Source organism: Eretmochelys imbricata, chromosome 9 (genome assembly GCF_965152235.1).
Source record: "Eretmochelys imbricata isolate rEreImb1 chromosome 9, rEreImb1.hap1, whole genome shotgun sequence".
Lineage (NCBI taxonomy): Eukaryota > Metazoa > Chordata > Testudines > Cheloniidae > Eretmochelys > Eretmochelys imbricata.
Genome location: NC_135580.1, coordinates 49,227,979 through 49,248,780, shown reverse-complemented (window position 1 = coordinate 49,248,780; position 20,802 = coordinate 49,227,979). Strand labels below are relative to the sequence as shown.

At 43.9% G+C, this 20,802-nt stretch overlaps 1 protein-coding gene across 3 annotated transcripts in view; it reads right to left on the bottom strand.

Moving 5' to 3' along the window:
• VPS8 (VPS8 subunit of CORVET complex) overlaps nucleotides 1-20,802 on the bottom strand; it is a 229,822-nt gene that overhangs the window by 58,109 nt on the left and 150,911 nt on the right. For 2 of the 3 annotated variants that reach the window (XM_077825651.1, XM_077825653.1), the window contains exons 38-40: nucleotides 20,462-20,565; nucleotides 8,937-9,018; nucleotides 5,240-5,322 (exon numbers count right to left, since the gene is read on the bottom strand). In XM_077825651.1, coding sequence (XP_077681777.1) covers nucleotides 5,240-5,322; nucleotides 8,937-9,018; nucleotides 20,462-20,565 — 269 coding nt within the window. The remainder of the gene's footprint in view (nucleotides 1-5,239; nucleotides 5,323-8,936; nucleotides 9,019-20,461; nucleotides 20,566-20,802) is intronic. The other variant, XM_077825652.1, reaches the window with a different exon arrangement.

Here is a 20,802-nt window from a genome sequence, read left to right as displayed (position 1 = left end):
CAGGCAAATCACACTCTATTCAGCTAATGTTGGACACTGGCTCAGCAGTATCTATACTACCTGATTCCATCTATTTGCATTACTTTAAAGATGTGCCTCTTACTGAACTCAAGCTTCACTTGGTGTGCTATTTGAAAAACCATGTTCCAGTACGTGATTGCCTGCTAGCAATAGTTACTTTTGGTGATTGCTGTGTAACTGCAGAGTTCTACATTGTCCACAAAGGCACTCCTGTCCTTGGCAGAGATTTATTGGCTGCTTTAAATCTCAGGGTAGTTAATGGACAAACTGATCTTCCCCAGCAAAGCACTCTTGCGGTATACACACCAGTTTCAGCTGGGATCCAAAACCAGAAGAAACTGAGGAGAAACTCTGCTGTGCTTACGGGTTTCTGCATAAAGTTAAAATGCGGAATAATGTGATGCCTGTATGACAGTAATTACCATTTTCAGTCAGAGAAGCTGTTTCAGAAGAACTTAGAAAACTTGTTCAAGAGGACATTATTGAAGAGATTAACTCCTTGGAATGGGTTTCACCTGTAGTAGTGACACAGAAGAAGGGTGTAGGCATTCACCTTAAGGGAGCCAAATAAAGCTATTGTGATCGACAGCCATCCTCTTCCTCACAAAGAAGATCTGCAGAACTCCGTGGAGCAAAGATGTTTTCTACTCTTGATTTGCAGAGCGCATACCACCAGGTTATGTTGCACGAAGATAGCAGAGACCTCACAGCATTTATTACACGAGGGACTATTCCGTTTTAAACGTGTTCCATACGGGTCTCGCATCACCCCAAGTGCCTTCCAAAAAATAATGTAATTGATTTTGAAGAATCAACATGGAGTTCAGTGCTTTTGGATGATATTATCGTGTTTGGAAATACTTCGGAGGAGCATGACAATAACCTGCAGGCTGTATTAAACTGCATCAGAAAAGCAGGCCTCAAGCTCAATAGGTCCAAATGCAAACTCAGACAAACTGAACTCTCCTTTCTGGGCATACTATTTCACAGGCTGGACTAAAACCTGATCCGGCTCATATCCTGGCAATTTCAAATGCTCCTCCTCCAACAAATTTGCAAACCTTACGTTCCTTCTTGGGTCTTACCTCCTGGTATGCAAAATTCATTCCCAATTATGCTTCTGACATTGAACTGTTACGAGAATTACTACAGGGAAGTTCAACCTTAGCGTGGACAACGGATGCACAAGCTAGTTTTGAAATGGTGAAAGACTTGATTGTACATAGTCCAGTACTTGCACTATTCACTCCTGCATTGCCCACAATTGTAACTACTGATGCTTCTGATTATGGACTTGGGGCTGTCCTCAAATAACTTCATGAGGACAACAGAGAGAAGACTGTTGCATTTGCTTCAAGGACACTAAGTAATGCTGAGAGAAAATATTCTACAGTTGAAAAAGAAGCACTTGCTTGTGTCTGGGCTACTGAAAAATGGATAACTTACCTGTGGGGCCACACGTTCAAGATGCGCACAGACCATAGCCCTTTGACGACATTGCTCACCACGGAAGGACTGGGAAGAGCAGGATATCGTATTGCTAGATGGTCTGCAAGACTACTCTCTTTCAATTATGAACTGGAATATAAGCCTGGAAACCAAAATGTCGTAGCTGATTGCCTTCACCAGATGGCCCACCGGAGGATGAGGAGGTAGTAGTTGCGCTTACTACAAGCACTCTTACTGCAGTTACAAGAGAACAATTTCATGTTGCTTGTAATTATTAGAATTGGGCGCACTGGCTGTTCGGAGTCTGAAAGGACAGGAAACAGGAAGGAGGGGGAAGGAGTTGAAGAGGCTGAGGGAGAGCTAGTGAGGGTGCAACAGCAGCTTGGAAAAGAGGTTTCCACATTAAAAAATAAAGTCCTGTTGAAGTTTGTTAGTACCTTGCCTGGCTACTACAGCTTGCTGTAAATTTACAAATACAGTGTGCTTTGAGTACCAGTATGTATTCTGCAATTTGCTGTGAGCTTATAAAGTTAATTTTATTCACCAAAAATAGAACTTTATTGCAAAAATATGCAATAGTTTCATGAGTGACCAGACAGCCTCATATTTTTTTTCAAGCGTTTCTATTAGAAAAAAAGTCATTTTTTAAATTAATGCAGTAGTAGAGCTCACTAAGCCAGTCTGTGAATCGAAGGAATTGCAGGTTTCCATTCTCAGAATAACTCTTATTTATCTATTTAGTCACTTTCATTATCGATGCCCTGCATGACCTCTATGAGTTCAGGTTTGCGAGATTATTTTGTTTGGTTTATAATTGTTTCATTTTTTCCATGTTTTGCAAATAATGAATGTTGAATTCTGTTATTTATATACTTTTTCCATCTTGTGAATCTATTTATATGTTTTGTTTCCTTGTGTGTTTATATTTTGTATCAAAACAAAGAAAGTTAAAAATAGAACTTTATTAAGTGGGGAAAACAGTATACAAAAACAATGTAATACATTTTTTTAACAAATTAACAGCGTGGAACTTTAAAATTGGAAAGGCTGCAAACATTTATGTCCATTTCAGCGCACAAACATAGTCCGCTGTGGTTATGCATACACCAACCATGATTCTCACAGGTCAGCGTTTGTGAAGCTGTGATTTTTCTTGCTGTTCCCCAGGATGGAGCAGTAGGGGTATGGATGCAGTCTCTGATGCCATGTAGTCTGGGATTTGTGGATCTGTTGGTCAACCAGTGTCTGCAACATTTGGGGGTGCTGCCTGAGAAGACCCATTATGTCCTGGTGCATTTCCCTCTCCTTAGGTCTTTTTCCTGTCTTCTTTTTCCTTATTCATGCAGAGGGTCATATTGGCTCTCCATGCTCCTTGTTCCTGATCCGATGCAGCACTGGTTCACAGGATTTCACTGAAAGCGTCCTCCCACCTACTCCAACCAAGGGATGACAAGCAGATGCCAACTCTACCTCTGTTTGTTCTCAGACAAGTAAAAGAATGAAGAGTTAATCTCGGCGTTTAACTTGGGAACGGGCCAGGCAACAATCTTTAAATTTAAATATTGTAAAGAAAAGTGTATGCAAGATTACCCAAGGTACCTTTCTCCTTCATCAAGCTCATCCAGTGCTCTCCTGGTGGGACTGGCTAGACTGTGGGGGAGTCTCAAATGGCATGGCTGGAGCCCCCCACTGTGTCCCACACTTTGCCCCCCCCTTCTTGCTGTTCATTGCAGAGGTCTCTGTCTCAGGCTCCTCTGAGGTCTCCATGGTGGTCTGTGAGGTGCTGGTGAGGTCTCCGCCACATATGGCATACAGCTTACTGCAAAAGTGCCAGGTTTGTGGCTCAGCACCAGATCAATTGTTGGCCTCCTCAGCCTTGTGATAGCCCTGGCAAAATTCCTTCACTTTCACACGGCACTGCTGCTGATTCCAGTCATATCCTTTTGCCTGTATCTTCCATGTAATCCATTTGTAGATGTCCACATTTCTCAGCTGGTCCATGGCTCTGCCAGGGGCATTGTGGAACAGCTGCCGGAGGACTGTTAGGGTATCCAGAGTTCACAGGTCAGTAGGTTGACCATGTTTCCACAACTTCTGGGAGGTGGTTTTTCTGCATCGCACTAATAGGATGCTTATGGTGGCAGACAAATTTGAAAGCAGACATGCACGAATTGGTTGACATAAGACTGACAGTCCACAGCCCTATGTTCACCCCTTTTATAAGACTATGTTAAATATTGTACAAAGCATACTGTATAAGGTATCATTTGAACACTCATGATTTGCTCATCATTACTGTCCTGGTAAAATGTGTGGCAACACTGTATGTAAAGATAAGATTCTACTGTATACTATTACTAAGACATGCAACAACATGTTCTGAAGGGTAGCCACAAAAAGTTCCCCAGAGACAAAAGGCTAGCCAATGCCTCAGCCAGGTGTCAATGAGATCAATTGGACCATCACCTAATTAAGTGGCCATTCTTCAGTGGGAGAGAGGGTGTGGGCAAAAAAAAAAAAAAAAAAAATCTACATTTTGACAAAGAAGCATCTTAAGGTTCTTGGCCACACAGACTTTGTCTCCTGAACATCAGCTGGAGATGAGTCTTGTACACGAGAAAGGGTTATAAGAGGAGAGGCCAGATGCCCCAAATCACCTCTCCCTTGCTCTCTGCCCATAGCACCATCAATCCCTAAAGAATAAAGGGAGCGGCATTGGACTTGGGGGAAAATCCTGACCGAAAGAGGATCAGCCAGTAAGACTGCTGGAACATGTGGTGAGAGAGACCTTTGCTTTGTATTCATTTAGATTGTTAAGTTAGGTGTTAGTTGTGTTTTACCTTTTATTTCCTTGTAACCAATTCTGATTTATATGGCTCGTTACTTGTAGTCACTTAAAATCTATCTTTCTGTAGTTAGTAAATTTGTTTTGTTGTTTTATTTAAACCAGTGTGTTTGTACTGAAGTGTTTGGAAAACTCCATTTGGGATAACAAGATTGGTGCATATCATTTTCTATTAATAAATGATAGACTTCATATGAGCTTGTGTTGTGCAGGAGGGTGCTGGGCAGTACAAGATGCACATTTCCGGGGGAAAGTCTGAGGTTGGGAGTTTCTTGGTGTTGCCCGCAGTGTAATTCATGAGTGGCTGGCTATAGCACTCACACTATAGCTGGGAGTGATTTACATGCTGGAGGCTGTGTGAGAGCAGACCAGGAGGGTTGCTCTCACAGAGAAGCATGTAAAAGGCACCCCAAGTTGGGAAATTGAGGGGACACAGCTGTCTATCAATCCAGATTGTACCCTGGGTAACGTCACAAAGATGACTTACATTGACCTAACTTTGTAGTGTAGACAAGGCCTAAGTAAGGATTTAGTAGGCTAACTTAGGCTCCCATTTCTTAGGAATCTCAGCCCTAGGTTTTAAAAATATTTAAATTTTGGACCAAGTTAATTAAGATCTAATAGGTAAAAAACTGTTTGGTTTACAACATATAATCTTTACATTACTACATCTTCTCTCAAGGCTAAACATTATCATTTCAATTAGTGTCCCACCACACCAGTCCCCTGAGCATTTTTCATCTTTGTAGCCTTAACGAATAATTAACCAGATTAATTTCTGTAACTACTCCGAAGTCAACAATTTTACATCAGGGATGGATTTGGCTCTACATTCTGAATGTGGTATAACCAGGGCCTTATGAAAGACAATAATTTAGTAAACACTTGTATGCTCACTATGTTTTCTCTTCCCCTGCTGCTCACCTGGAGAATTCTCTGCAAGATTGAGGGAAGGGCAATAAATGCAGCCATGTTGTTTAGCACTTGCATTGTCAAACTCTTCAGAGCTGAAATAATAAATATGTAAAAGTCATGCACAGCTAGTCAGAACTGGAGGTTTATAAAAACAACAATATGTTAGATTAAACCTCCTTGTGAATTCTTATACTCCTTTGTTTTCAAAAACATGATTAACATTTACAATAAAAATAGTTATAATGACCAGAGAATTACACAAGAAAATTATAATTCTTTATATTTAAAAATAAATGTAATTTTCAGGTATGTTTTTGGGACTCTCACACTACTATGATTCTCCCCCCAACATACACACACAAATTGCCACATAGTCTGGGACCTTCCTGAATTTATTTATTTTTCTAATCTGGTTATTTACTGCAGTTCAAATTTCCCTATTGCCATCAAGTATAAACCTGCAAAACTTATTCACATGAATAGTCTTACTGACTTCAACATTTTCCACTGGTGGCCAACAATTCTGTTATCTGTGTGCCCAGCCTGAAAAAGTCAGGATCTGCAGGAGCTCAGCATCTCTGAACAAAATACAGGCCTTAGGTGACTCTGGTTATCACACAAAGTGCCTCCTATGTGATGATTTTATAACTTATTCTCAAATAAACCATGCTCATTTTGGTTTCCCTTCACATTATGAAGGGCCCTGACCAAGAATAAGGAAGCTCTGGAGGCAGTGTGACAGGACATGGATACCCTTATAGCTGCATGGCAGTGATGCCTAAGGGTGAAACATATGACAAAAAACTCAGGTGCTCACAATGCTTCAGGCCTGTCCCCTCTTTCTGTCAGCACAAAGGAAGGAGATGCCACCTGTAATTGCCATGGCATGGAAGAGTCTCCAGCAGCTCTCTGCCCCAGGGCTCACATGGGGACTGGTGGGGCAGTGGCTGGTGTATGGTTCTATGGGGGTTAATGCCAGCCAACTCGTGCTAGAGCAGCCCCCAGGCTGCTGTAACCTGCACCAGTGCTGGGGCAGAGAATCAAGGACCTGATTGTTTCCTCACCTTCTTCTCTTTCCACTCTCCTGCACTGCCCTGGAAGCTGGGTGTGGGAAGGGAGCCATCCTGTACTAGACTTTCATCTAGGTGTAGGGCAGGCAGAATCAGCTTGAGTATATCTAGGGAGCAGGCGCAGACCCACAGATCTTGCTGATGAAAATATCTGATTAAGAGGGTACAGACACGTGCACACCCTGATGTGGAGCGCCCGCAGGAACGCTACTTGAAGAACTACTCTCTTCTCCCTCAACTGGAATTCAGCAGGTGGCCAGTGGGGGAGCTGCTGAAACAGAGAAGGGGTTGCTGCCGCTGCTCAGAACATTCATGTCATATCGAAGCAGGTCCTATGGCTGTAGGGGGAACCATATGGAGCAACTGGGCAGGTGGTGTCAACTCCCCCACCACCCTCGCAGTAATGGCCAGATTCAAACACTTCTGTTTAAAAATCATTGGGTGACATTCAAGAAATATCTTTAATTCACAATGAAGAGTTGCCTTTAATAATTCAAAGCCATGAGGACTACAGTGTTTTCTGTGCCATGGGCTGGACACCCCTCCTGTAAAAGTTGTGCCTGTCATAATCCATTTCAGCATATGTTCCAGGCCCCTGTTCACTGGATTCTCAGGGGCAATAGCTATACAACTCTTTGGTCCTGGGATGGCCTTTTTATCATGTGTATACAGTTCTCAGCAGAATGGGTCCTAGCTTCCTGATGGGACAACTAGGCAGTGTGGCAATATAAAAATTAAATAGCAACCCACTTTAAGAATGGACTAAAACTGGTTATAATTCAGGATGCAAGTGTGAAAAGGGAGGGCAATAGTTCCTTTACACTTTTTCCTCTAAAAGGGTTGAGTGTTTCCTTCCTTTTTAGGCGCATTAACCCTGAGAACCACCTTCAATTTCCAGAATTTTTAATTTTAATAATGAGCTTGTTTAAATGGATGTTAGACTCAATAGCTCCTCTTTGCCAGAATGCGATGGCACGCCCTATCTTTGGCCATGGCTCTGATGACAGATGATCCTTGCTCTCCAGAGATCACTGTGGATTAAAAACTGCAGGTTCTTAGTCTCAGTCAATGCACGGTCACCCTCCACTGATGAACCAGCAAAACCCTATCCACTCATTGCACAAAGAGATAGTGACCTGCTGTTAGAGGAAACAGTCATTGGATTGCACTAGGACTGCAGTATTTACTGCACCAATGGGTTGTGAAGACTGATGGGGAAAAGGAAGGAGAAAATGGAGGCAAGGAAGAACTATCAGATGATCCCAGAGGTCCATGACTATCCCAAAAGCCTCAGTACAGAGTTAACACAGGGAGCTGCTATTGTGTGCACAGAGGCAAGAAACCGGAGCTGTGATGCAGTTACCAAACCTAACCACGGAAGCTGTGCAGGTAATAAGAATTTTGACTCATGCGCTCCCTTTATAGTCATGGATGGTTGGAGTCAGCCCAGCGGTTTGTTCCAGACTAGTGGACTGAATGTGTATGAGGCAGATAGGAGGGAGGCAGTACGGTCTAGCAGGTGAGGACTGGACTCTAGCAGTCAGGAGACCTAGATTCTAGTCTCAGTTTAGCCGCTAACCTAATCTGACTCTGGACAAATCACTTCCCCTCTCTGTGGCTCTGTTCCCCTCCCACCTTTGTCTGTTTATCTATTTAGACTGTCAGCTCTTCAGGGCAGTGATTGTTTATACAACACCCAGCACAAAGGAGCATCACGATGCTAGCATCATAGAAATAAGACAATAGCATGAGAAAATTCTTAAGTGTGGGAAGGCAATAGTGTATTATCTATCTACGGAAAGGGGATGGAGGCAGACAGAATAGGGTTAATTTTTAAGGCAACAAATGGAAATGTTTAATTTGATTTATTCTTCTTCTTCTGGCATTGGGCAGAAGAAATACCTACGGTATCAACTGTTAACACACAAATGACAAACACCCAGTTACAAATAATGGGCATGCCCTTCCTTGCTTGTGTTTTTGTGTCAGATTTGCTGTGTGTGGCATCTAACTGTCGCACAACCAAGTTTTCTGTATAAATTCACTTCAATATATCTGAAAGTACCTACAGGAACTCCTAGTTAATGTGCATCACTTGCATGCACACAGAATAACTATGGTGGATCAGTATCCAGAGAATGAATTGGAAAGACCCCAAATCTACCCCCAATGGAAAACCTAAGAAACGTACAGGACCTGAAGCAAAACTGACCTATATTGGTCCAAAGAAAATAGTTGTAGAGTCATTTAAAGCAATAGGTTCTTAACTCAGATGCCTCAGCTAATTGCAACTTCCACTGAGTCAGTGAGGAGGCAAGTAGTCTAAGTAGCCAGGACCAGATGATTTAGGACTTTACAGGTCAAATAAATAACTTACATTGTACTTGAAAGGCAATTAGGGACCAGGGCAGACAGTAACACAGGTGTAATGTGCTCCTGGTAAAAAGTGCTACTTCACAGCTGGAATAGAGTAACTGCATTTTTCACACAGGCGTACACCCTAGCTTTGTTTTGGAATTGTACACTAGTTCAGTCACAATGCTTAGTTCCTCACGTTTGGTCAGGAGAAAAGGAGAAAAAAGACCGAGGTCACATTTTCAGTGGTATCTGGCGCCATAAGGTGCCAACAAACTTACGTTCAGAATACTGACACAACACTGTTGAACTGGATAGCTTCTGTGGTGACATCATAGCCTCCAGGAGGGGAAACCAGAGTGCCTAGAATAATTAAGTGCACAATAAATCCTACAATTCTGGCAAAACTGGGGCTATCAAGCAATTAAAGAAAGTAATCGCGATTAATGGCATTGTTAAACAGAATACCGTTTATTTTAAATATTTGTGGATGTTTACTATATTTTCAAATATATTAATTTCAATTACAACACAGAATACAAAGTGTACAGTGCTCACTTTATATTTTTGATTACAAATTTGCACTGTAAAAAACAAAAAAATTGCATTTTTCAATTCACCTCATATAAGTACTGTAGTGCAATCTCTTTATCATGAAAGTTGAACTTACAAATATAGAATTATATACAAAAAACTGCATTCAAAAAAAAAATGTAAATCTTTAGAGCCTGTAAGTCCACTCAGTCCTACTTCTTGGTCAGCCAATCACTCAGACAAACAAGGCTGGTTACAATTTGCAGGAGATAATGCTGCCCACTTCTTGTTCACAATGTCACCTGAAACTGAGAACAGGTGTTCGCATGGCACTTTTGTAGCCGGCATTACAAGATATTTATGTGCCAGGTGAGCTAAAAATTCATATGTCCCTTCATGCTTCAACCATCATTCCAGAGGACATGCTTCCATGCTGATGATGGGTTCTGCTTGATAAAGATCCAAAGCAGTGCGGACAGATGCATGTTCATTTTCATCACCTGAATCCGATGCCGCCAGCAGAAGATTCATTTTCTTTTTTGGTGGTTTGGGTTCCATAGTTTCCACATCAGAGTGTTGCTCTTTTAAGACGTCTAAAAGCATGCTCCACACCTCGTCCTTCTCAGATTTTGGATGGAACTTCAGATTCTTAAACCTTGGGTCAACTGCTGTAGCTATTTTTAGAAATCTCACATCGATACCTTCTTTACATTTTGTCAAATCTGCTGTGGAAGTGTTCTTAAAACGAACATGTGCTAGGTCATTATCTGAGACTGCTATAACATGAAATATATGCAGAATGTAGATAAAATAGAGCAGGAGACATACAATTCTCCCCACAAGGAGTATAGTCACAAATTTAATTGACGCATTTTTTTTTAAACAAGCATCAGCAGCATGGAAGCATGTCCTCTGGAATGGTGGCCAAAGCATGGAAGGGGCATACGAACATTTAGCATATCTGGCATGTAAATGCCTTGCAACACCAGTTACAAAAGTGCCATGCGAATGCCTCTTCTCACTTTTAAGTGACATTGTAAATAAGAAGCAGGCGGCAGTATCTCCTGTCAATGTAAACAAACTTGCTTGTCTTAGCGATTGGCAGAATAAAAAGTAGGACTGAGTGGACTTGTAGGCTCTAAAGTTTTACACTGTTGTGTTTTTGAGTCCAGTTATGAAACCAAAATAAATAAATAAATCTGCATTTGTAAGTTACATTTTCACGATAAAGAAAAAAAAGGTATAAAAGGTATATAAAAAGGTGTTTTTAATTTATACTGGGGGGGGAGGGATCGCACTCAGAGGCTTGCTATGTGAAAGAGATCACCAGTACAAAAGTTTGAGAATCACTGAGTAAGAGAATGTAAGAGCCAGTATTGCTCAACTCTCACTTGCTCCAAATGTTAGGCATATAGCAACACAAGCATTGCATCTGCAGTTACTGCATGATAGATGTTCTCTAACACATGGCAGTGTACAATAATACACAACATGTATCTTTTCTCGGATGTTTATTACAGAGTACAACTTTAGGCATTTAATTAAGTAACTAATCCTCACTCTTATTCATTTGACACAATATGCCTGGAAGCTTTAGTAATTTTGTGCAATGCCCAAGAAATGGCCACTTGAGCAAACAAGTGGAAGTTTCAGCTATTTGGCAGGATGACTAATGCATACAGTGGTCACTACTAAAGGCAGCATTTGCCAGCAGTTACCACAGTCTTTCTTCAGACTTCAGAGAGATATGTAGTGACTGAATAGTGGCAGTGGGCAAATGCTGACTCTTAAATGGACTCTACTGTAGACAGAATGGCCAGTTCACCCCTGCACTGAAGTGCAGTCTCCTCTGAGGTGACACATGATAGCTGTTTAGCACCCAGAGCACCACCATAACACTAAGACAAGAAAGAAAGAAAATACTATATCAAATTAACACTACTGGGGGAATTTATGTAGGCAGAAAGTAATTACATGCTTTCTAAGTGGAATTTGTCCAGGTCACATAAAATATATAGTTCTGTTGGAACTTTCCTGAACTGCCAGAAAAGCACCAGTCTTCAATGAGCTCCCTGCAGAATTCCTTGCTGCCACCACTATAGACACAAGAATTCTTTGGGAGCCCCTTACTCAGTTTCCTACTTTAAAAAAAAAAGCTAGGCTTGTGTGTCTACCAAGGAAGAGGGATAACAGTCAAGCTCTTAGAGAACATTTTTTCATCCACAGATGTCAATGGCAAACAAGTATCATCCCAATATTACAGATGGGGAAATGGAGGCTCAGGGAGATTAAGGGATTTGCTAAAAGTCACAGAGTCAGTTAGTGGCACAGTTGGGAAAAGATCACAGGGCTCTTGATTCCCACCCCAATGCTTTATCCACTGAACCACTCTGCCTCTGCAGAACCAGAGTTTTTGAGCTTAGACACAAAAAGTTATTTACCTTGTAACTGGTGTTCTTTGAGATGTGTGGTCCCTAAGTGTGGGACTCCACTGTGGGATGCGCGTGCTCCATAAGCCCGAGAGTGGAGAATTTTTGCAAGCAGTGTCCACTGGTCTGTGCCTGTGTCCCTATTCTCCTTGTGCTCTGCACAGAAGGCATAAGGGGCAGGGCAGACTGCCTGCCTGTTCAGTTCCTTCTCTACTGCAAATCTTGGCCAAAATCCAAAGCAGAGGGAAAGGAGGGCAGGTAGTGGAATACAGATAAGGACCACACATGTTGAAGAAGAAATGGTTACTCACCCCGTGCAGTAACTATGGTTCTTCGAGATGTGTTCCCCCATGGGTGCTTCACTCTAGATGGGCCTGCACCCCCTGTGCCTTTGATCGGAGATTTCTCATAGCAGCATCTGGCCCGTGCATGGGTGTTACTCAGTCTCATGCACTGTGCCATTGTTATATAGCATTGCACGGACGAACCGCCTTCAGTTCCTTCTCTCTCATGAAGCCCTATAGCAGAGAGCTCTGAAGCAGAAGGCAAGGAGGGTGGGTAATAGAGCACCAATGGGCACGTACATCTTGAAGAACCATGTGTCCTTTTCCAGGGATGGTATTGTTGATGCCAATGTAACCATACAGAATTTTAGTTTGTAAATAAAAAAGTTGAGTGGTTGCCGGTTGAAAATGGGTCTTCATCCTCCTTACTTTTTGGGAACTAGGAAATATTTTCAATAGAAATCTTTTCCCTGATGTTGAAGAGGTACCCGCTCTGTTGCTCCCCACTGAATGAGAAATTTTTCCTCCTGGAGAAGGATCTCTTCGAGAGAGTGGTCCCTGGAAAGGGACAGGGAAGAGAAACTTAATGTTATAGCCCGAATGGATGATATCCAGCCCCCATTTGTCTGTTGTTGTGGGGAAAAGAGTGCTAGCTGGCTGCCAAAGGAGATCTGGGGATCGGGTAGGGGTGGCCTCAACAGTGGTTTTCAACCCCAAACCTATCTTTCGGCTGGGAGGTGAGATTGGGTCGATGTGGAAGGTGCTCGGTATGGTGGCTTTTGCAATAAGGTGATTCCTGCGCTGATGGTAAAATGGTTGAGGCATAGGCCTCAATTTGTATGGTCACTTAAGGTATTTCCTCTTCATACCTGGTGTATATATACACCAAGGGAGCAGAGGGGAGCCCTGGAATCCTTTAGTGAGTGCAAAGACTCATCTGTCTTTTCACTGAAAAAGGTTGATCTTGAAATGCAAGTACTCTACGGTGTTCTTGATCTCTCTGGGAAAACCTGAAAAGTGTAGCCACGATTCCTGGTGCATCACAATGGCAGTTGCCATTGATTTTGATGCGGCATCAGCGGCATCAATTTCAGATTGCAATGAAGTTCTGGTCACCAGCTTGCCTGCATCAACAAGGGCCTAAAAGTAAGCGCTGTCCTGCTAGAACTTGTCCTTAAAATCCAGGAACTCTGAATAATTCAGAAAATTGTAGTTGGCAAATCTCATAGATATTCTAAACTGGAAGCTAGCAAATGTAAAGACCTTCCTCCCCAAAAGGTCCGGGCATTTGGCTTGCTTATAGGTGGGTGTTGCTGTCTAGATCTCTCTGTGGCAACCTGAACAAGAAGTAAATCAAAACTCCACTTCCTTAGCCAGGGCAAAGCATTGCTTCTCTGCCCTCTTGGGGGTATTGTGCATGTTGCCAATGTGCTCTCCAGCTAGATTCTGTGGGTTGCAGCTTACACTGCGAGTCCTGGACCTTCTCTAAGGAGATTTGGAGCTCTACCAACATCAATGCTTAATTTGTAATGAAGGAGGTGCTGGGCTCAAGCAAATTTTTTTACTTTCATAACTGTCACAGCAAGCCCAGGGGTGCGGGCTCTATGAACTGCCAAGCCTAGAGGTGTAGGTGCTCAGCCCTGGCAAGCCCCTGCACAAATTAAGCACTGACCTCCACCCTTTGTAGCAACTACTGGAATCGCTTGTGGTCATTCAGAAGGGAATGAGAAATTGGAGTGACTGATACTTCAGGAGATGAAGATACCCTTGGTACTGGTGGAACCATCTCATAGTCTTCTTCTTCTATAGGATCAGGAGGAAGTTGTAGTTGCTCTCTTGAATAGAAGAAACATGGTATGACTCCCTGCTAGATTGCACAGACCTTGGGTATTGTGCATATGGTCCCTGGCTCCAACAGAGCCAGTGGGAAGGGTTGAAGGTGGGTTGTGGAGGTCGCCAAGGCCTGGGGTACCCTGGTCATGAGGGGGGTGTCCTGGTTTGGATAAGGCAGGCTGGTTCCAGGAAGCTCTTCATCTTCTGTCTGGATTTATCTCCCTTGGTGGAGACAATGATGGTTTCTCCAGTATATCTGATTCCCCCAACAAGAAGGTCCAATCCAGCTTGATCAGCGGTGCCATTATGGGACCTACCGCTAGTTTTGAGAGCCCTAATAAGCCATCCCTTCAAGCCACCAACTTCAATATCAACCTTTTATCTATTGAGACTTTTTTCTTAGTAGCTGTCATGGCCACCAAGCAAGCATTTGAGCTGACAGCCTTTTTCATAGAGGACCTTACTGCATGTTCCACAAAGACAAGGTGGTGCTCAGGGCACCAGAATCCTCTTTTCCTAAAGTAAATCCCTCCTTCCACACTTCCAAAGAGGTGATGTGCTTCCTTTGTTCAGTCCAAAACCACAACATCCAACTGATAAGTTGTGTCAAAAAGCAACAAGAAACTATCTCAAGCGTACAGAATTCACAAGAAGATTGGGCTTCTTATTAGTGTCCTTTCACCTGAGATGCCAGGAACTCAGATTCCAAGCTCCACGTCACTAGGTGGATTAGACTCTGTATCACAGAGGCCTACAAACGATCAGATGCTCCTATCCCAGAATCTGTTGTCCCTTTGTTGGGGGGACATCTGTGAGGATGAAGAGAGAAAGGAGAGTCTCTGTCTGAAGGCCGATCTGTATTCTCTCCTGAGGGCACAGAGGAGAATGGAGAGACTGTTTGGATTTTGCTGCATTGTCACCCACCACCTTTTGCAGCTTTTCTCCAAAAATGAAGAAGCCTGTAAACTCAGCCAAGCATAGGACCTGCTTAGAGTGAGTATCCGCCTTCACAGTCAGAGTCATAGGTGGCACCTGGCCACTGAGCTGGAAGCTATGGCTCAGCCTGAGAAAATCATTGTATCCGTTGAGACACCATTTCTTAAAGCACAGCCAAAGTCAGGGTGAACTCTGTAATTAATGGCTTTGAGATCTTCCAGACAGGAGAGAGATGCTCCTGCAAAGCAGGTGGCTGCCAGGGACACTTGGAGGGTGGCAGAGGCGGCTACAAAGCTTTTTTTGGGAGTGGCTTCCATCCTTCTATCTGTGGGTTCCTTAGGACAGAGCTCCCCTGCTGCCCCCAAGGGAACAGCCATATCTCCGGTAAGAGATAGAATCACAGAACTGGAAGGTTCCTCAAGAGATCATCTAGTCCAGTCCCCTGCATTCAAGGCAGGACTAAGTATTGTCTATACCATCCTTGACAGGCGTTTATCCAAGCTGCTCTTAAAAATCCCCAATGATGGATATTCCACAACCTCCCTAGGCAATTTATTCTAGTGTTTAACCACTCTGACAGTTAGGAAGTTTTTCCTAATGTCCAACCTAAACCTCTCTTGCTGCAATTTAAACCCATTGCTTCTTGTCCCATCCTCAGAGGTTAAGAAAAACAATTTTTCCCCTTCCTCCTTGTAACAACCTTTTATGTACTTGAAAACTTATGTCCCCACTCAGTCTTCTCAAGACTAAACAAACCCAATTTTTTCAATCATCCCTCATAGGTCATGTTTTCTAAACGTTTAATCATTTTTGTTGTTCTTCTCTGGACTTTCTCCGATTTGTCCACATCTTTCCTGAAATGTGACACCCAGAACTAGACATACTACTCCAGCTGAGGCCCAATCAGTGCAGAGTGGAGCGGAAGAATTACTCTACGTGTCTTGCCTACAATACTCCTGTTAATGCATCCCAGAATGATGTTGGCTTCCCCCGCCCCATAGCATTACACTGATGACTCATATTTAGCATATGACCCTCAGATCCCTTTCCACAGTACTCCTTCCTAGGCAGTCACTTCCCATTTTGTATGTGTGGAACTGATTGTTCCTTCCTACTTTGCATTTGTCCTTATTGAATTTCATCCTATTTACTTCAGAGACCATTTCTCCAATTTGTTCATATCATTTTGAATTTTAATCCTATCCTCCAAAGCACTTGCAACCTCTCCCAGCTTGGTATTGTCCGCAAATTTTAAAAGTGTACTCTCTATGCCATTATCTAAATCATTGATGAAGATATTGAACAGAACTGTACCCAGAACCAATCCTTGCGGGACCCCACTCATTATGCCCTTCCAGAATGAGTGTGAAGCACTGATAACTACTCTCTGGGAATGATTTTCCAACCAGTTATGCACCCACTTTATAGTAGCTCCATCTAGGTTGTATTTCCCTAGTTTGTTCATGAGAAGGTCATGCGAGACAGTATCAAAAGCCTTACTAAAGTCAAGATATACCACATCTACTGCTTCCCCCCCATCCACAAGGCTTGTTACCCTGTCAAGAAAGCTATCGGGTTCGTTTGACATGATCTGTTCTTGACAAATCCATGTTGACTGTTATTTATCACCTTATTTTTTCTATGTGTTTGCAAATTGATTGCTTAATTATTTGCTCAATCATCATTCCGGGTACAGAAGTTAAGCTGACTGGTCTGTAATTCCCCGGATTGTCCTTATTTCCCTTTTTATAGATGGGCACTATATTTGCCCTTTTCCAGTCTTTTGGAAAGTCTCCCGTCTTCAATGACTTTTCAGAGATAATTGCTAATGGCTCAGATATCTCCTCAGTCAGCTCCTTAAGTATTCTAGGATGCATTTCATCAGGCCCTGGTGATTTGAAGGCATCTAACTTGTCTCAGTAATTTTTGACTTGTTCTTTCCCTATTTTAGACTCTGATCCTGCTTCATTTTCACTGGCATTCACTATGTTAGACGTCCAATCGCCACCCACCTTCTTGGTGAAAACCGAAAGAAAGAAGTCATTAAGCACCTCTGTCATTTCCATATTTTCTGTTATTGTCTTTCCCCCCTCATTGAGTAATGGGGCCTACTCTGTCCTTGGTCTTCCTCTTGCTTCTAATGTATTTGTAGAATGTTTTCTTGCTTCCTTTTAGGTCCCAAGGGAGTTTGATCTTGTTTTGTGCCTTGACTTTTCTAATTTTGTCCCTACGTATTTGTGTTATTTGTTTATATTCATCCTCTGTAATTTGACCAAGTTTCCACTTTTTGTAGGACTCTTTTTTGAGTTTTAGATCATTGAAGATCTTCTGGTTAAGCCAAGGTGGTCTCTTGGCTTACTTCCTGTCTTTCCTATGCAGTGGGATAGTTTGCTCTTGTGCCTTTAATAATGTCTCTTTGAAAAACTGCCAACTGTCTTCAATTGTTTTACCCGCCTTAGACTTGCTTCCCATGGGATTTTACCGACCAACTCCCTGAGTTTGCTAAAGTCCACCTTCTTGAAATCCATTGTCTTCATTGTGCTGTTCTCCCTCCTACCATTTCTTAGAACAGAGGTGGGCAAACTACAGCTCGTGGGACCATCCTGCCCAGCCCCTGAACTCCTGGTCCGGGAGGCTCGCCCCCGCCCCTCCGCTGATGTTCCCCCTCCCCTGCAGCCTCAGCTCACTGTGCCGCTGGCACAGTGCTCTGGGCGGCAGGGCTGCAAGCTCCTGGGGCAGCGCAGCTGCAGAGCCGTGGCCTGGCCCAGTGCTCTGCACGGCGCGGTTGCCTGTCCTGGTGCAGCCGCGCCGCCAGCCACCGGTGCTCCAGGCAGCGTGGTGAGGGGGCAGGGAGCGGGGGAGTTCAGGGGGTGGTCAGGAGTGTGGATAGGGGTCGGGGCAGTCAGAGGGCGGGGAACAGGGTGTTGAATGGGAGCAAGGGTCCCCGGGGGGGCAGAAGTCGGGAAGGAGAGGAGGGGTTGGATGGGGTGGTGGAGGGCAGTTAAGGGTGGTAGGTCCGGGGGCGGTCAGGGAGAAGGGATAGTTGGATGGGGCAAGGGTCCCGGGGGGGGCAGTCAGGAAGGAGAGGGGAGGTTGTATGGGGTAGGGGGTCCGGGAGTGGTCAGGGGACAGAGAGCGGGGGGGGTGGATAGGGCAGGAGTTCGGGGGGGGGCCGTCAGGGGACGAGAAGCAGGGGGGAGTCAGATAGGGGGTGGGGGCCGGGCCATGCCTAGATGTTTGGGGAGGCACTGCCTCCCCTAACTGGCCTTCCATACAATTTCAGAAACTTTAAGCGGCCCTCACGCCAAAAAGTTTGCCCGCCCCTGCGTTAGAATCATGAATGCTACCATTTCATGATCGCTTTCACCCAAATTGCCTTCCACTTTCAAATTCTCAACCAGTTCCTCCCTATCTGACAAAATCAAATCTAGAACAGCCTCCTCCCCTAGTAACTTTTTCCACCTTCTGAAATAAAAAACTGTCTCCAATACATTCCAAGAACTTATTGGATAATCTGTGCCCTGCTCTGTTATTTTCCCAACAGATGTCTGAGTAGCTGAAGTCCTCCATCACCACCAAGTCCTGTGCTTTGGATGATTTTGTCAGTTGTTTAAAAAAGCCTCATCCATCTCTTCTTCCGGGTTTGGTGGTCTTTAGTAGACCCCCTACCATGACATCACCCTTGTTTTTTATCCCTTTTATCCTTACCCAGAGACTTTCATCAAGTCTGTCTCTTATTTCTATCTCATCCTCAGTCCAAGTGTATACATTTTTAATATATAAGGCAACACTTCCTTCCTGCGGCAGCGGTTTCTGAGCAATAGAGCCCTTTGGTTCTTGAATATTACAGAACCTGAGGTCACTCGTTAATATATTTTCCCTTTTTAGGCTTGTTCCATTCACCCCTAATCACTTCCTCAGAGGAGAAGCAAAGGGGAATTGCTGCCTGAGCAGAAAAAATTTACTGAGGCTTAATTCAGGTTTCAGAGCCAGACAGCTCACCTTCCTCAGTGGAGGAGGAGGAGGAAGAGGGGTCTGAGGAGTTGTATCTCCTGTATTTTTTGGTACTTTTTCTTTCCCCTTTTAGCCTTTTTTAGTCTTTAACTTGTTTTGTGCCCTTTAGGAGCCTTGATGTAGCTTTGGTAAGCCCTCTTGTGACTAGCCTTGCTTTGGATCTGCAGTTGTTTCGACAAGTCTCTCAGAATGCTCCCCACTGGGTCCCATTCAAGGGGAAGGGGGGAAACTCATTGTCAGAGCCCTCCTGGTTGGTCTGGGGGGAGGGGGGAAGGGGGCTGGTGAGAAGCCCTGTCTCTCTTCCCAGGGTGCGCAGGACCCACTTTAAGACTTGGAGGGGGACGACTTGTGGCCACACAAGCCTGTTCTGCAGCGGTCCCCTAGGACTTTCCCCCTCAGTTGAGTGGTCAGGGTCCTTCACCCTTTTGGAGCCTCTCCCTGCTCTACACTGGAGTTCTCAGTCCAGGTTTCCCCCGTTGGAGTCACAGCAGCTCTGGTAGGTAATGGACTCCTCCTGCTGGTCAGACTCATAGCCCTGGGACCTAACAGAGCTAGGGACAGAAGACTGGATGAAGGCTGGGCACAACTCAGCACCTTCCAAGTCTAGGAAAGCAGTCTCAAATACAGAGCACCGCTTGTATTTGACCTGATACTTTCTTGGCTGTTCTACCATGCCCGTAAGGGGTAGTGGAGCCGGCAGGGACATGCTGCAGTGGAGGCTCAGGAAGGGTTAAAACCCCGAAGGGTTAACCAATCCCAGGAGGAGGAGGAGGAATACTGAGGAGGGAGAACACTGCTCCCTGTGCCCAAAAAACTGGGCCGAAAAGTTAAAATAGGAAGAGGAAGGGCAGGAGAAAAAAGCCTCCACTGTCTGGCAGCAAGCAGGAATGGTCAGACTATGTGGTGCCAAAACACTGATCTGCAGCTGTGAGCTGCAGAGAGAGGAGAGCAGCCCATATCTCCAGGACTGTGGGAGACATTGGGCTGGAGAAAGGTAGGAAGTGCTATAGTGATATATACAGTCTAGATTCCCGGTTTAGAAGCCAAATCATCACTTAAACATTATTTGTTGATTATCACAGCAAGACTTTTAAAGCACAGACCTCTTTTAATTCCTCTGTTATAAAGGGGGCTTCTTAGGTACTCCACCTCCCTCTACATATCAGGCCTTACCATTACTCCAATAGTTACCCTGAGATATGCTCTACAGCAAAGATGACTATGTGTCAGGACCTAGCCTTTTCTACTTTCTCAAAGGGTGTGTTCTCAGCAGAATATTACATCCCATTTCACCACAGACACTCTCCTATATACATGGAAAATCATCAGGCTCCAGGGATATGGCTCTGAAGATTTCTCATGAACACCACTCTCTGATCACAGAATCACCAGAGCAACAGCCCCACTTCCTTGTAGGAGGTAAGCCAAAGGCCTTTTGAATTTCAGTTTCTGGATAACTTGCAGTACACACAATGGCCCAGCTTTGCAGAACCATGGTTCCACCTACATGTAAGTTGAGATTTGTGCATATAGGTGCCACAAAACATGCCCAAATCGTGACTTGCAGGTATGCCCTGGGCACTGAGCATGGACAAATCAGGCACATACAAAAGTAGGTGCATGGATGTGAAGCAAATCTGCATAATTATAGGAATCTACCAAATCACAGGTCCAACTGAACAAAAGACCAACTTAATGGATACTGAAAATGGAACTCTTCCTTCCACATTTGCATAGTACTACATGCCCTAGTAATAGTGTCTTTTATCCCCTTACCTCTCGCTGCTGCTGGTTTAAACTATGTGAATTCCTCTGGCAAAGTGCAATTGTTTTCACTAAGGTATCTTCAATATCCTTTAATAAGTGGAGTTCTGTTGATTCTAGGTTAATGAAAAACAAAGATTACAACATGGTTCAGATAGTTTACCATGCCATTACTGCTAAATCATTCCAAAAAATAAAACCATGCTGCTCACCTAATAATCTCTTCCCTGTATCACAAACAACTGTTATGAAGACAGGCTCTGACCCTTTTTTTGGATTCAGATCTATAGCAGAATAAACTGTGCTTTGCAAAATGCTTTATGCAACCACATCTGAGTTTTGGCTTAGATATG